This window comes from Gracilinanus agilis, chromosome 2 (assembly GCF_016433145.1).
Source record: "Gracilinanus agilis isolate LMUSP501 chromosome 2, AgileGrace, whole genome shotgun sequence".
NCBI lineage: Eukaryota > Metazoa > Chordata > Mammalia > Didelphimorphia > Didelphidae > Gracilinanus > Gracilinanus agilis.
The window spans coordinates 235591573-235607363 of record NC_058131.1 but is presented as its reverse complement, the minus strand read 5'-3'; the positions used below and the strand labels follow the sequence as shown (position 1 = coordinate 235607363).

The following is a 15791-nucleotide window of genomic DNA, read 5'->3' as shown; positions in this document are numbered from 1 at the left end:
CTTAGAGTTCAAGAGACCATGAGTGTTTGTTATCATTAGCAAAAGATTTGATCACTAAGAGCCAGAATAAGTTCATTAAGATAAAAACATGCCTGACTAATATCATCTGGGGGAAGAGAGTTGTAGCAGAATTACTAGACTAATCAGGGAGATATCATAAACATAATAATCTGTCTGCATTTATGCAAGTTATATAATAGTGTCTCATAATATTCTTAAGAACCAGTTGATAAAATGAAGATTGAATGATGAATGATGATGTAGTTGGTGTGTTCAGAACTGGGTTGATATCCAGATGCAAGATATATTTATTAAATAGATCAGCATCACCTCAAAAACCGGTCTCCATTGGAGTTCCCTCGGGTGCTATTTTTCTTTTCTTTGCAACATTTTTATGATGCCCTGCATACATACATATTTAACGTTATCATAAAATTTGCAGAAGACAAAAAATTAATGTTAGATGACTGAATGGGGATCCAGAATCATCTCAACAGGCAGAAATGGTAGAATCTAATATGAATGAATATAGAGCCCTTCATTTAGGTTTAAAAAATTAAGTACTTAAGTACACAATGGAGGAGACATGTAGAAAACAGTCCATGTACAAAAAGCATAAAGTTCTAGTGAACTGAAAGCTCAGCCAAAGTCAATAGGAAGATATAATAGCCCCCAAGGCTAATTAACAGATGGTGGTGTAGATTTGTAGTATTCAAAGCAGTATATTCCTGCTTTTTATTCTCCATGGTAGATCATATCTGGAGTATTGTTTCTAGTTGGGAAAACCACATTTTAGAAAGGATATTACATACATCAGTGATGATGAGGAGACTCAAAACCATGCCATATATGGGTCAGTTCAATAACTGGGAAATGTATAGCCTGGAAAATAAAAGTATTAAGGTAGCATTAATCAGTCTTCCTGTATTTGAAGGGTATTCTTTAACCCCAGAAAGCAGAACCTAGTACGAATACATGGTTGTCTTATAAAAGGCAAATTTTAGCTCAATGTAATTACTTTTTGAGAGGTGATGTAGTTTAGGAAAACCTCCACTCAAGTCCTACCATACTGGCTTTGTGAGTTCAGAGTAAATCACTTAATCTCTCTGTGTTCTAGGCAATATAGACAAAAAAGCCTATATTGGTATAGGGAAATTTCACCCAGGAATTACATGTCCACCCTTTAACCTTATAAAGAATTTCAATCAATGCAAGCTGGCTAAAAATGGCTCTGAGTCATGGATATGAGATCTTAACATAGGCCCCTGGGAGAACTTGGGGAGATCCTAATCCCTGTTTAACTCAGATAGCTGACCCAACAGTAGAGGGAGTAAGTACATTGGGAACAGCCAGAATGAAGGGAGGAGTCATATATAAGTTTGGAAAGAAAGCTTCAAGTCTAGATTGTAAAGGACTTTAAAAACTAAACAGAGGAGTTCATATTTTATCATAAAGGAAATAGGAGCCACGTGTCAGTAGCAGCAATGGTTTTTTCTCAGTTATCCTCCTTGACCTACTTACTGCATCTGACAATATTCACCATTCTTTCTTGGAGATTCTCTCTTTCCTGGGGCTTAGGACACTACACTTTCTTGGTTCTCCTACCTGAATGTTCTTCCCAGATTTTTTTTTTACTGGACTATTGATATGAATACCCTCCTAATATGGCTATTCCCCAGATTCTGACCTGTGTCCTCTTCAGTTCTCTTTACACACTCTCTTGGTGACATCATCAACGTCACCAATGGGTTAAATTATGTAAATGAATCAGATTATATATATCGATTCCCAGTATTTCTCTAATTTCAATCCCATATCATCAGTTGCCTAGTGAACATTTCAAACTAGATGACTTAGAAATATCTCATACTCAACATACCTAAAATTTGAACTCAGTATCTTTCTCTCAACCCCTTCCTCCCTCTTCTGAATTTATTTCTTTGGAAACTACCCTTCTCAACTTGGGGTGGAGGAAGCCTAAGAAGAAAAGGTTTTGAATAGCTTCTGTGGGAGTATGATAAGGGGTCAATTAGGAAGGAATAATTGGAATACTTTGTTTCAATGAGGACCTAGCTGAAGTTGGATAACATGAATTTGTAATATATCCACTTAGTCAGTATGATTGTGTGACTTTTTCCAACCCCATTCAACTAAAGGTTGCAGATAGAAGGAGTTTTCCAAGGATGAGATTTGGTAAGAGATTGGATATAATAGATCAGAGGGACAAAGGGATTCAGGAACAAAGGACGATGTAGAGTTGAATTGGCTAATAATAGGGTTGTAATTGGAAGGTGAGGAAAGTGAAATGAGAACAGAGGTATATGACAAAAATTTGAAGGAAATGGAAGGTGAGATGAGGGTAGAGAGTAAATGTAGAAAGAGTGAGGTATAGATGTAACAATAAGTTAATAGTTAAACAAACATCAGAATTTTTAATTAAGGAAGGAGAGTATTTTGGGTTAATGTAATCCAGGGTAATACTTTGGGATAATCCAGGATGTAGACATCTCTATGGGTAAGTGAGGTAGAATGAAAGATTTGTTTTTGAAAGAATATTGAAAAATTCTAAGGTTAGGGAGTTTGAAAGAACATCACTATAGACATTTAAGTCCCCTAGTATAAGGGCAGGAATTGGGGGGATGGGGCTAGGAAATCAATAAACCAGGTTCTGAAATCCTTGGGAAAGGAAGGATAGTGAATTAGAGACTAGTATATATAAGAGCTAGAGTGATCTGTATTGGTATGTAGGTTAGGGAGTAATTCTATGAACTTCAAAAAAGCTATGTTTGTGTAATGATACTAAGGGGTAAAAGTACTAATGTTCTGAAAATAGCAGTGGGAAGATACAGTGAGTCTTTTTGGTGATTTATCTCACTGTTGTCCATAACAACACTTGGTGAAAAGCTCTTTTTTGCAAACTGGCATGGAAATTTGAGAGGCTCTATCACTTAAATAAAATATTGTGAATAGAATTTTACTAGAAGAATAAAGCTTTTCTTAGGAATGCTGCCTGAAATATGAAATGATAATGGAATTTTCACTGACAAAAAATACTGAGACCTTCATTGCATTCATGGTGTTGGTTTAATCAAGTACATTTATGTTAATTTTAAATTTGTCCTCTCTCCCTTTCACCTACAGTACAGCCTGAATATTTTTATTCTTCCATATATTTCTCCTAAAAACAATAGCCTTTAAATTCCATGTGAAATGAACCAACTATGTAAATAAAATTTGCCTATGCATCTCCAGTAGTACATCTGCTTAGACTTAAGTGGAACATGGTAATTAGGGAAATGGAAGCTATGTACTTGCTTTGAATGACAAAATAGGGAGTTAATGGTTTTTAGATTTAAAATTTCCAAGCCTAAAAAAGTTGTTTCAAGTTGAAACAACTGATTTGGAGTTTTACTATAGTTTAGAGATATCCTAAATGCTTTCTTGAAAACTTTTAGAGTTGAGTTAGAGGTTCTGAGATGTATCCGAGATAATTTAGGACAGTCACTCCTGTTATATGGAGGAAAACTGTTTTTCCATTCATATAACTATTTAGTAGCAGAGCCAGCAGAGGAACTCAACTTTCCTAATTATTTTTATTCTTTTCCTTATTCTGCAGTCTCCCAGAATCCCAGAGTGGTAAAAGGAAAGAGAAAAAAAGTCTTAAAAGTTACTCAAAAATTCAAGAGAGCAAAACAGTGTAGTTGGAAATGGGGGGAAACAGCCTTGTGCTTGGGTTTGTAGGATTTAGACACAGAATGGACCATAGTGATTTAGTCCAACCTCATCCTTTTATAAGCAAGATACTTATTAAAGGGGTTAAAGTGGTTCATCCAAAGTCACCCAGGATTCTAACCTAAGGCCTATATTTCCATATCTCCTATGCCATTATACCTTTGGATCATGAAACAATAATGAAGTCTAGTACACTTTTTTTAACCCTTACCTTCCATCTTAGAATCAATACTGATTCTAATGTGTATTGGTTCCAAGACAGAAATAAGGGTTAGGTAAAGGGTCACATAGCTAGGAAGTATCTGTGACCATATTTGAACCTAGCACCTCCTATCTCTAGGCCTGGCTTTCAATCTACTTGAGCCATCCAGCTGCCACCAAGTACATTTTTGAAGGATTTGTGATTTGTGGTGGTGGGTGAATCCCCCACCCAGTGGTACTTGACAATGAAAGATTTTTTTGTATGATTTAAATTAAATCTGTTATAGACATGGAGCATTTTAGGCCATCATCTTCTACATGAAACTTAATTTTCTTCTCCAGAAAACTTCTTTGTATTTGACTGCTTGGTGTATGTGTGTGTATATATAAGTATTGTTTTTATGCTATATACATGAACCTACTTTTGCCCTCATTAAAATGTAAATTCCTTTTTAGAGTTTCAGTTTTTGAACTTGTATTTATAGTGCTTAGGCCATAGATGGTGCTTAATAAATATTTATTGAATATCCTGTGCATATATGTGTATATATTCTGTTGGATGATGGTCAATTTTTGCAACTTTTTCTTTTAATCCATATAATTGATCTAGCAAAATATTTGGATATCTTACTTTTGGTCTTTCCCCTACCTCCAACAGTAAATGGAGTTCCTTGGCCTCAGGAGGCAACAAGGCGAAATAGCCATACCTTTAACTGCCGGATGCTAATTCGCCCTCCAGATGAGCCAGGCACAGAGAACCAAGAAGCTTGTCAGCGATATGAAGTAATGCAATGTTTCACTGTGTCACAGCCAAAATCAATTCAGGAAGAAGGAGAAGGTATGGTAGAAGTTTTTGTTTGTTTGTTTTTGTTTTTTGCAGGTTTGGTTATTTTTGTTTTTCTAAGGACCAAATGAAACAATTGAATGCAAATTGCATCTTTAAGAGAATTAATAAAAATATTTTACACTGTTTCATGGATTCAGCCTGGATTTAAACTTTAAAAAAATCCAAGAGATACAATTACTCACCATATAAGTTGATTCTTCAAAACTCATACTGACTCCTTTCCTCTCTAATTTCACCCTCAGTACATATAAAATATTCCAGTAAATATTTCAATGATGGATTTCCAAAAATATTTCATTAATGGGTTTATGCACTATCTATCCACCTATTTATTTTAAAGTATAATTTAGAGCATTTTATAGAACCTCCCCTCCTCCTACCCCCTCCTATAGCCGATGCACAATTCCACTGGGTTTTACATGTGTCATTGATCAAGACCTATTTCCATATTATTGATATTTGCGCTAGGGTGCTCATTTTGACTCAATATCCCTAATTATATCCCCATCCTCCCATGTGATCAGGCAGATGTTTTTCTTCTGTGTCTCTACTCAATAGGTTTATGTATTAAACAAGATGAAAGTTGAAAATTTTGTGAAAGAATTAGACACAATTCTTTGGGACTGGACTTGGAATATAGAAATACAATTTTCCATAATAATCATGTGTCTCCTCCCCCTTCCATATATCTGTGTGTGTGTGTGTGTGTGTGTGTGTGTGTGTGTGTGTGTGTGTGTGTGAGTGTGAGAAGCACCCATGTTTTTAGAGTAACATTTTAGAGATTCTCAAAGCTTTGCTCCATATAAAATACCAAAGTGCTGAATGCATAGTTTGATGTATTGAGAGTAAAAGCTTGCAAAGCATATCTAATAATAAAAATAGATATATCCAGATATGAATATATTATGCATGTTATATATAAATACACATATGGAATGAAATATGCATATAAAATATAAATATATTGTAAATATGCATATTATTGTTTATACAAACATATGTTGCATGTTGTTGAATTGTTTCAGCCTTACTTGACTTTTTATGGCCCTAGTTGAGGTTTTCTTGGCAAAGATAATGAAGTGGTTTGCCATTTCCTTCTCCAGCTCATTTTACAGATGAGGAAACCTAGTCAAAATATTATGTGACTTGCCCAAGGTCACAGAACTAGTAAGTGTCTGAGGCCAGATTTTGAACTTGGGAATATAAGTCTTCCTGACATCTAACCTAGCATTCTTTCTACTGCAGCACTTAGATGTCCTGTTGTATACTACATATATGTATATATGTTCATCTGTCTCTGTGTGTCTATGTGTATATTTTTTCCTGTTGATTTTTAGATGTGCTTTCTAAGCCTTTTTTATCATTACATTAAACTAAAAATTGAGCTCTTCCATATTTTATATGGAGCAGAGCTTTGGGAATCCCTTAAGAAATGTGTAACTCTAAAAACATTGGTGCCTCTATCATGGACAGGATGACACTACTTGAAAAATTAGCCAGCTATTTTTCCCCTGACACATACTTCTGCAATATTATAGTGAGATTATTAGAACACTCTTCGTTGCCACTGATATTTTCTTTAAATCAAGTATTCTAAGGCAGAAGAATAAGGGCTAGGCATTTGGGGTTAAGTGACTTAACTAGGGTCCCAAAGTTAGGAAGTATCAGAGGTCAGATTTGGACCCAGGACCTCCCATCTACAGGCCTAGTTCTCTATCCACCAAGCTACCTAGCTGCCCTAGCCATTGAATATAAATAACTATAGAAACTTGATTGAGTAATAGATACGTGTATCTAAGTGGTAAGGAATAAATTACTATTTCTTAACCTAGATACTCTACTTAGAACTCCAACTTGGTTGTTTTTTTTTTGGCAGGGTGGGGAGTGTTGTTGCCATTTTTATAAACCCCTACTTCCATTTTAGAATCAATACTATGTGTTTCAAGGCAGAAGAACAGTAAGGGCTAGGCAATGAGGGTTAACTGACTTGCCCAGGGTCACACAACTAGGAAGAGTCAGGTCAAATTTGAACCCAGGTCCTATCTCTGAGTCTGGCTCTCATTCCATTGAGCCACATAGATGTCCCAGAATCCCCAGTTTATCAAATTCTAATATTTTTTTTATTAGCAATATACTATTGCTATAATTTTTAACAGTGAAGTTTTATTATCTCAGTATATTTTATGAAGAGTCTTATGCCTTGAAATACTGGAGAATTGTTTCTTATTTTGCATGTAAATTCCATTAAAATTTTTGCTTTAATTAAAAATATTAATAGCAAGTGATAGATGTAAAATATATTTACTAGCTTTTCATGAAATGCTTCTCTCTCTCTTTTTTTTTCTCTCCCCCCCCCCCCCCCTTCTCTCAGATTTCCAGTCATGTTTGATTTGTATTGCACGGCGATTGCCTCGACCTACAGCTATTACGGGTTCAGAATCTTTTATGACCAAGCAAGATACTACAGGTACAAAGTATGGGGTTCAGAATATGCTGGAGAATTTTACTATACTTAGAGAATTAAGATACTTCCAAAACTAAAACATCTGTTCTTATATGATATGTTGTAATCTATCTATATAACATGGCATAAATGATATGGGAAGAATAGTAGAAGACTTGTGATTTCACTGATGTGGAGGAACTCCCAAGATGAAGGAACTCTCTAAAAATGTAGATTAATGCCTTCCTGCAATTTATAGTCTCAAAATGTTGCTTAGAGCTCTAACATTCTCTTAATTGCTAAATCTAGTGGCTTTTTCTCAAAACTTATCTTTCTTAACATTTTTTGCAGCTTTGACACTATTATCATCCTCTTTTCTTTGATATTCTGTTTTCTCTAGGTTTTTGTGAAACTGCCCTCTCCTAATTCTCCCTCTACCTAACCATTCCTTTTTAATCTCTTTGCTTGATCTTTATCAATTAATACTAGCTAATTTGATGTTTCCCAAAAGGGGTCCTCTCTTCTTGTTTTCTGCCTTTTCCCCCCTTACTTTCTTATTGTTGTTGAAATTACCACCATCCTCCCAGTCATCGCAGTGATTTGGGTGTCATCTTTGACTCTTCTCTCTCATCCTCCATATCCAGACAATGACCTATTTTGGGGCATTTGCCTATTGCCTATTAGTAGAATCTCTGTTTAAGAGAATAGATATTTTAGCCACTTCATTCCTGAAATTCCAAGTTGCTTTTCAGAATGTTTGATAGACTCCCATATATTTTATATATTCTGTAATAATTTTTTTAAAGATGCTTTTTTTTTTTTGGTCTTTTCTTGCTTGATTCTATTGGTAATATAAGGAAAAGACTGGTTTTTATTTTATCTTGCTACTTTTTTGAAATTGTTTCAGTTACTTTTCTAGGCTTCTCTAATAAACAATCCTATCATCTGTAAAAATCTATCATTTTCTTTTTTTTCTGGACTTAAATGTACTCAGCTGCCAAAATGATTTTTGTAGAGATATGACCATTTTCATCTCCTTACTCCATGGTTTCCAATTCATTATACTTGTCAGTGATGGGCAAACTACGCTGGCAGGCCAGATGTGGCCCCAATGCGGGCCCCCTGAAGTGTTCTATCCTGCCCCGCAACATTATTCCTAATCTGACGAATACAATGAGTGGCATACAGATACAATGAAACTTCAAAAGAGCTGCCTTAGAAACAGACTGACAGACGAGCATTTCCTTTAAAATTTCCTTTAAAGAGCCCCCTCTTTAAAAAGTTTGCCCATCACTGCCTTAGGTAATTAATTACCTCCAGAGTCTTTATTGTGTAGCGGCTAGCCCGTTCCTACATTTCTGGTCTTCTTACATTTTATTCTCCTTCCAGATAGCCTACTTTCTAGCCACACTTCCTATTCCTTGTACCCACTACTCTTATTTCCCATATTTGCCTTTATTTAGGCAAGTTCTCATGACTAGAATGTTCTTGTCCTTGTGACCTTCCCTTCCTTGGCTTTCTTAAAGAATAGGCCTAAATACCATCTTGTATAATAAATTTTTCATAACCCTCATAACTGCTACTACCTTTCTGAAATTCCCTTCCATTTATTCTTTTTATACCTATATGTCCTCATACTCTTTATTTACCCCATTTACATGATCTCTCCATTAAAGAGCAGGGTTTGGTTTAGCTTTTTTTTTTTTTTTTTTTAAATCCTCAGCACATTGATTAGCATGAAGTAAGCACTTAATAAATGTTGATTATCTACTATTGCTGGCATTTCCAGAACTGTATCAAATAATGTTGGTGACAGTGAGATATTAGAAAGGCTTCTCCATAACAAATAATGATAGTTCCTGGATTTTGGAAATACTGTTTACCACACTAAGGAAAGGTTCATGTGGCAAAAGCTTTATTTTATTTTATTTTTTTGCATTACTATTACTATCATGTGATTCTTATTGTTTTTGTTATTTATGTTGTAGTTTTCATAATGTTAAATCAGTCCTGCTTCACAGCATAAATTCAACCTGACCATTGTGAATAACCTTTTGAAGGTATTATTAAAGTTGTTTTGCTAATGCTTCACTTTTCTTTAGAGATATCCAGATGGATTTATAAGTGAATTTTATCAAACTTCAAAGAATAACCTATTCCAGCTTTGTATAAGTTATTCATAACAAAAATAAAGAAATCCCTATCATTGTTTTCATGAAACAAATATAATCTTGATGCCTAAAGAGTATAAAATAAAATGATTATCCATTTCCTATCATGTATTTGCATAGGCTATCCCCTATACTTAGAATATATTCCCTCTTTCCTGTACCTATAGAGTCCCTGGTTTGCTTCAGAATACATCTCAAATGCTTTCTGTGGCAAGCATTTTCACCTTAGTTGTCAGTGCAGTATCCCGCCTCCATCCCCCAACCCCAAAAAATTACTTTGTATATTTTTTATATTAATACTTTGTATATATGTTTCTTTCATAGATTTTAAGCTTCTTGAGGGAAGTGGCTATTTGTTTTGTCTTTCTGTTTGGGGGTTTTAGTAGTGCCTGTCACAAAGTATGTGCTTAATAAATGCTTATCGAATTGAATTAAACTTTCCCCAACTTATCCTTTCCTTCTTTCCCTCCTCTCTTGTCTAATGGTAGCTCATGCCTTTCTAAATTCCAATACAGATTGCTCCAATCATTATCTTACTACTACTATTCTGTTTCTATTCAAGTTATATTGATGAGTACTAGAAAAAGTCTCCCAGCTATGCTGATTAGGTCCACTACATATTTTCCTATCTAATTTTAACTGAGCCCTCTCTATAAAAAAGCAGTTCTTTTTCTCCCCTCTGATAATCTTTCACATTCTCAGTAATTGACAGCTTTTCCATGCCTTCCCTTTTTCCTCAAGCATTCCATAGCACCCTTTATCTTCTCAGCACAAGAAAGACCTAACCTTCCTACTTTATTGACAAACTAGAACAATTAACTGTTAGCTACTTCTTCTACACTTTACAAAATCCCAAAATCCTTTGACATTAATTTACATTTTCCCTTCCTTTGTTGAAGAAACATTTTTCTTTGCAGAGACCAACTTTTTAATCTTTACTTTTGATGTCCTTTCCTCTCTCAGATGGCCTCTATAATAATTCACTTTCTCTAATCTTCACAGTTGTGCTCTATCTTTAGATCTTACCATACTGTCAAGGTGTCATTATGTCTTGATAATCATACTCCTAGAAAAAGCTGTCTTTTCTCATTTCCTCAACTTTCTCTCATTTCTTAATCTATTATTTGACTATAAAACTTATTCAACAAACTGCTTCCTTCAAAGGTATCAATGGCCTCTTAATTGTCCAGTCCTAAAGCTTCCCATGTCATGTCACCAGCTTCCTAATGGGAACAGGATGTCCTGTAAGCATTTCAAACCTCATGTAAAAAATTAAACTTTTTTTTTTTTTTTACCACAGTACCCACATTTCTATTTTCTAGGCCTCCATTTCCTTTTCTAAGGTGCTTATAGGAATTTACATGCTAGCTCATATTTTAGGGCTTACATTATAGACTGAGGACATAAAAGTTTACCCAATCATATTAAAGGTAGTCTGAGAGCCATGTTAGCCATATATTGATTCTTAATTACAATATAACCTGAATGAAGTAGAAGGGAAAAGATTTGAGGATACTTTCCCACTGATAAATCAACTATCAAGAAAGGTATTTCAAGGCAAAGCTCCTCTTTCCCTCACTGCACAACAAAGTCACATTTCAATTGAAGATGGCCTTATTCAGAATGGTATTTTGCATTAGACCCAGAGGTAATGGTATTCAGCAGCAACATGCAGTTAAGCAAGAGAGAGTAATCAGTGCTGGTTAACTTTATAAGATCTCTTGCTTCCTACCTCTCTCTACTTTTTTTTTTTTTTAAACTCACACTTTCTGTCCTAGGAAGTATCTGAACCCAGAATCTCCTATCTCTAGGTCTGGCTCTCTATCCACTGAACTACCTAGCTTGCTTCCCTTCTCTACTCCTAAAGCACATAATAAGGTATCTTAGTTTGATCCTCATCAGTCTTCTTATAGACTATTATAATAGCCTCCTTTTAGATCTCCCTATCTTGTTTTTCCCCCATTCCAATCTAGTCTGCCTCTAAAGTGATTGTCCTTAAAAAAAACCAAGAATAGTACTTTTTGACTACTCTACTAAGTAAACAAAAATGTTTCCCTCTATAACTTTCTCTGTCTTTTAGAACCCTTCACATCTTGACTGAAAATGTTTTTATTATTATTAACTTGATAAACATCAACATTTATGAACATATGCAAAGAAGAGAAAAATTGTATATTAAACTATAAATCTCTGTTGTTATTAGTTTCTTTTCTAAAAGAAAAAATTAAATTTATTATTTATTTATAGATTTTTACATGGTAATACCAACCTGCCCTCCTTAATCTGTTCCCCCCACACTTTCTTTTGCTCTCCTCTGACCATCTGATCTTTTCAGACTTATTTATACATGAGTCTACTTCTTATATGCTGGACTCCAGCCAACCTGACCTGCTTTTTGCTTGCCCCAAAGGACCCTTCATCTCTATACTCTGTGACTGCTTAGGCTATCTGCTATAGCTGCATTAAGCTTTTTTTTTTTTCCACCTCTGCCTCAGGCTCCCCTCATTCTATATGATGCCTCCTCTGATGCACCAAACTACCTTTGCCCTACCTCTTTCACAGTCTTTTACTTAACAACTTTATGCTTATTTTATGTTTTTTCCATATCTACTAAAGCATGACAAATATTGACTTCCCTGATAACATTTAAGTTCTTTGGGGCCAGGCTTGTTTTTCTTTCTATCCCTAGTACCCAGAACTATGCCTGGTACATGGCCTTCCCTATTATTCGAGATTGATTCAGTAGCCATCTTTAATTACTGACTGAATTAGGCATGGTAATAGGGGCTAGGATCCCAAATAGAAAAATAGAATTCCTGTCTTCTTAGAGTTCACCTTCTATAGTTAATTGATCAGGAAACAAGATACTAAATACAGAAATGGAGATCTGAATTTAAATTCTGGCTCTACCATTTGCTACTCTTGGGTCCTTAATTAAGTCACTTTGTTTCTCTGAGTTTCAACTTCCTCATCTATAAAGCAGAGAGCTTGGACTATATCATCTCTAATTCTTTGCATCTCTAGATTCTTTGACTATGAATTATGATTTCCATCACTTCCCTCCACATTTCTTTTTAATGTAGTCACATCATTTTTTATGCCAATTTCTAGAGCATTCAGACCTCCCCTATATTATACTTATGAGTCCAAAGGACTTAATGAATTCGAATACAAATTATTTCTGGATTATCTCCCTTCCATTGGCACAAATAGTCAATTTGTTTTAAACTCTGCTTTTTTCCATTTAAGCCTTCTTTTAGTAAATGTTTTTGAGATATAGTTGTTAGTTTGGGAGTATGGAAAATGAATATTAGGATTATATTTGTTTTTATTTATAGTCTACACGTGAATATAAAATATCTAAAGTCTACTGTAAACATGAATTTTTCTTCTTTGCACAGGTAAAATCATCTCTATTGACACCAGTTCCTTGAGAGCTGCTGGTAGAACTGGCTGGGAAGATTTAGTGAGGAAGTGCATTTATGCCTTTTTCCAGCCTCAAGGCAGAGAGCCATCTTATGCCAGGCAGCTGTTTCAAGAAGGTAAATTTCTCCTTCCTTAGCTTTATTTAGACTAATAAGTAGATTTTTGTAAATTTTATGGCTTAATAATTATTTTTGCCAAACTATAGTGTTGTGGTAATAAACTAACAAAAGAAAAATGTGGGAAGTCAGCAGTTTTTTTTTTTCCCTTCTGTGTATTGGCTCATAGGTGGAAGAGTGGCAAGGGTGGGCAACGGGGGTCAAGTGACTTGCCCAGGGTCACACAGCTGGGAAGTATCTGAGGCCAGATTTGAACCTAGGACCTCCCATCTCTAGGCCTGACTCTCAATCCACTGAGCTACACAGCTGCCCCAAGTCAGCAGTTCTTAATGAATAAAGAACTGACTTTAGACTTAGGAAGGCTGGGTCCAAGTGCATAAGCCACCTCTGTCTGACACATATTGGCTATGTGATCCTGAGCAGCTGATTTAATCTTTTAGTGCCTTCATATAAGCCTTTCATATTCCAAGTTACAAAGCATTTTCTGACCTGCATTGGTAAGAGGGAGTTTTTTGCCAGAAGCCCCTGATGCCAATGAAAACACAAGTACAAGAGGAAAAAAAAGTAGACCCAGCAAAATGATATATGAGTGATCTTTTGAGTGTCACATGATTATTCCATAAAAGAATGTTTTTTATATTTTGTTCTTTGAAACTACAGGATTTCATAAAGTCACCTTTAGATGTTTCTTGAAAGAAAATGTGATCAGTTTAGGTTAAATGCTTACTTGCTTACTAATGATATTTGTAGAGGTAGTACTTAATGTCATGAAGAAGCTATTTCTAAATCACAGAGAGAGTGGGTTACTTCTGGGAAAGATTTCTATAAACAATCCATCTATTCTGAGGGGGTGGATTTTTTTTTTTTTTAAACCTTTACCTTCCATCTTCGAGTCAATACCTTATGTTGACTCCTGAGTCACTCAGCTGCCTGAGGGGGGTGGCTTTTTGTTAGCTTTAATTACAAAATGGTATTTCACTTCCATCAATTTTGGCATGCCTTTCTTTGTACCTTATCCACTGACTCCTTGTATGAGAAAACATTAAAATGTTTGACACTGTTATGTTTTGCTTTTTCAAGATTAGCATGTAAAGATTTTTTATTTTATTATAGACACAGTCTGAAATTTAATAGTAAAATTAGGTCAGCCTTCCCAGAGAGTTAGTTATCTGAGATTCAGATTATAAAATTCACATCCTTACATTTAGCCCTTTAAAAAAACCAACAACCATTATTTGAGATGAGGAAGGTAGCTGTTGATTTCTACCATGTTTCATGTAACTCATGATTTTGGGTTAGATTTGAATGCTGTATGGTATTAGTTGAAAAATGATTAAATTTGGAATCAAAAGAAAGTAATCAAATCTAAGCTGTACTACTATCTGATCTAGTTTCCTTATGTATAGATTGGGTGTTGTACTAAATTATTTCTAAAGTCTCTCCTCTGGCCTATAATTTCCTAGGCATGGTCCTTTCTAATCAACCTATAACTCAAAAAAAAATCACTCAGTCTAATTGTAGTTTGGCGGCCTAAAAACAGGTAACACTAACTCTAAGTAGACCTCTTTAAAAATTAAAACTTTCCAAAGCTTGCAGTGCTTTCTCTTCATCACTTTGGAGATTCTCACAAGTCTATACATGTAGTTTTCATACATTTTTTGTTTCATCTTTCTCTATACATTATCTAACTTCTCAAAGAAAAAGTTTTATTTGTCTTCCAACTTTCTTTAATTCCTTTTCATTGTGGCAAAATATAGAAAGAAAAACTACCATTCCTTGATTCTTCAAGTTAGGATAAAACTTACAAATCAGGAAACTTTACTTGTCTCCTTTCACTTCTGCTCCATCTCCAGGGCCCCTGAAGCCAGTGGCTGTTACAATAAACTGTTATAAACCACATTCTTATACCCTAGTGTTGAGTGTTTTAGCTATTTTTAGCATGAGAACTATCTCCGTTCTTAGAGTAAGAAGTTTTCTTTCTGTGTATTGTTTTGGTTTGATGCCAAAAGGTTCCTTCTATCTGTTAATTCCTTGGTAGCTTCTGCTGGTTTCCAGGCTATCAGAGAAGCATGGAACATTAGGGAGCTTCAGCCTTTTTTCCCTGCTCTCTCCTTTCAGGAGTTGAGTCTTTAGTCATCCATTAATGCCTTCCTTTATTATTGCAACTGAAGACTACCTGTTAATTTAGCTTCTGCCTTTCAGCTTGGCATCTTTAAATGTGTCATCATATTCTTTTCCTGTGATATCTAGAATTCCCTGTCTCAAGGATTCCTAGTAAATGGCTCATTTTAATGTAGATAATCTCTGAAATCTCTTCCAGCTTCAAAATTACATTTCACCCTGTAATATCTATTAATACAACAACTAGAGTATATCAGTGCTATTGGATGCCTAATTTGGAGTGGAGTTTAGTAAAAACTAATGAAGCTGAGAATAGTGATCAGATCAACTATGATACTGAGGTGCCAAATGGGTTTGGAGGAAAAAAACACTGAATCAGATACCAATATCTACTAAGGCAGAAGTAGATCTAGAATACTGTACAGAGAAAGGATGTTGTGAGAAAGGCATTTCCAATGTTGTACATTTCCTTTTAAAATTAAGGTGGGATTTTTTTTTTCAGTTATCAAGCATTTTTTCTCCCCATTTCCCACCCTAGGAAAAAGAAAAAAAAATCCTTGTTAACAATAACTATAATTAAGGAAAACAAATTTCTTATTGGCCATATCCCAAAATATGTCTCATTCTGTATGTTAGTCCATCACTTTTCTGTTAGGAGTTAGATTTTTTTTAACTTGTTAGATATCCTTTGTCAGACCTTTATGGGATACATCTAGTTATGGCTTCCATTCATA

The 15791-nt window shown here is 35.0% G+C and overlaps 1 protein-coding gene across 1 annotated transcript in view; it reads left to right on the top strand.

Annotated features, from left to right (window-relative positions):
- The window catches only part of NCOA1 (nuclear receptor coactivator 1), a 228160-nt gene that overhangs the window by 148669 nt on the left and 63700 nt on the right, over positions 1 to 15791 (top strand). Inside the window, exons 8-10 of the mRNA XM_044663767.1 lie at positions 4592 to 4771; positions 7152 to 7247; positions 12796 to 12936. Coding sequence (XP_044519702.1) covers positions 4592 to 4771; positions 7152 to 7247; positions 12796 to 12936 — 417 coding nt within the window. The remainder of the gene's footprint in view (positions 1 to 4591; positions 4772 to 7151; positions 7248 to 12795; positions 12937 to 15791) is intronic.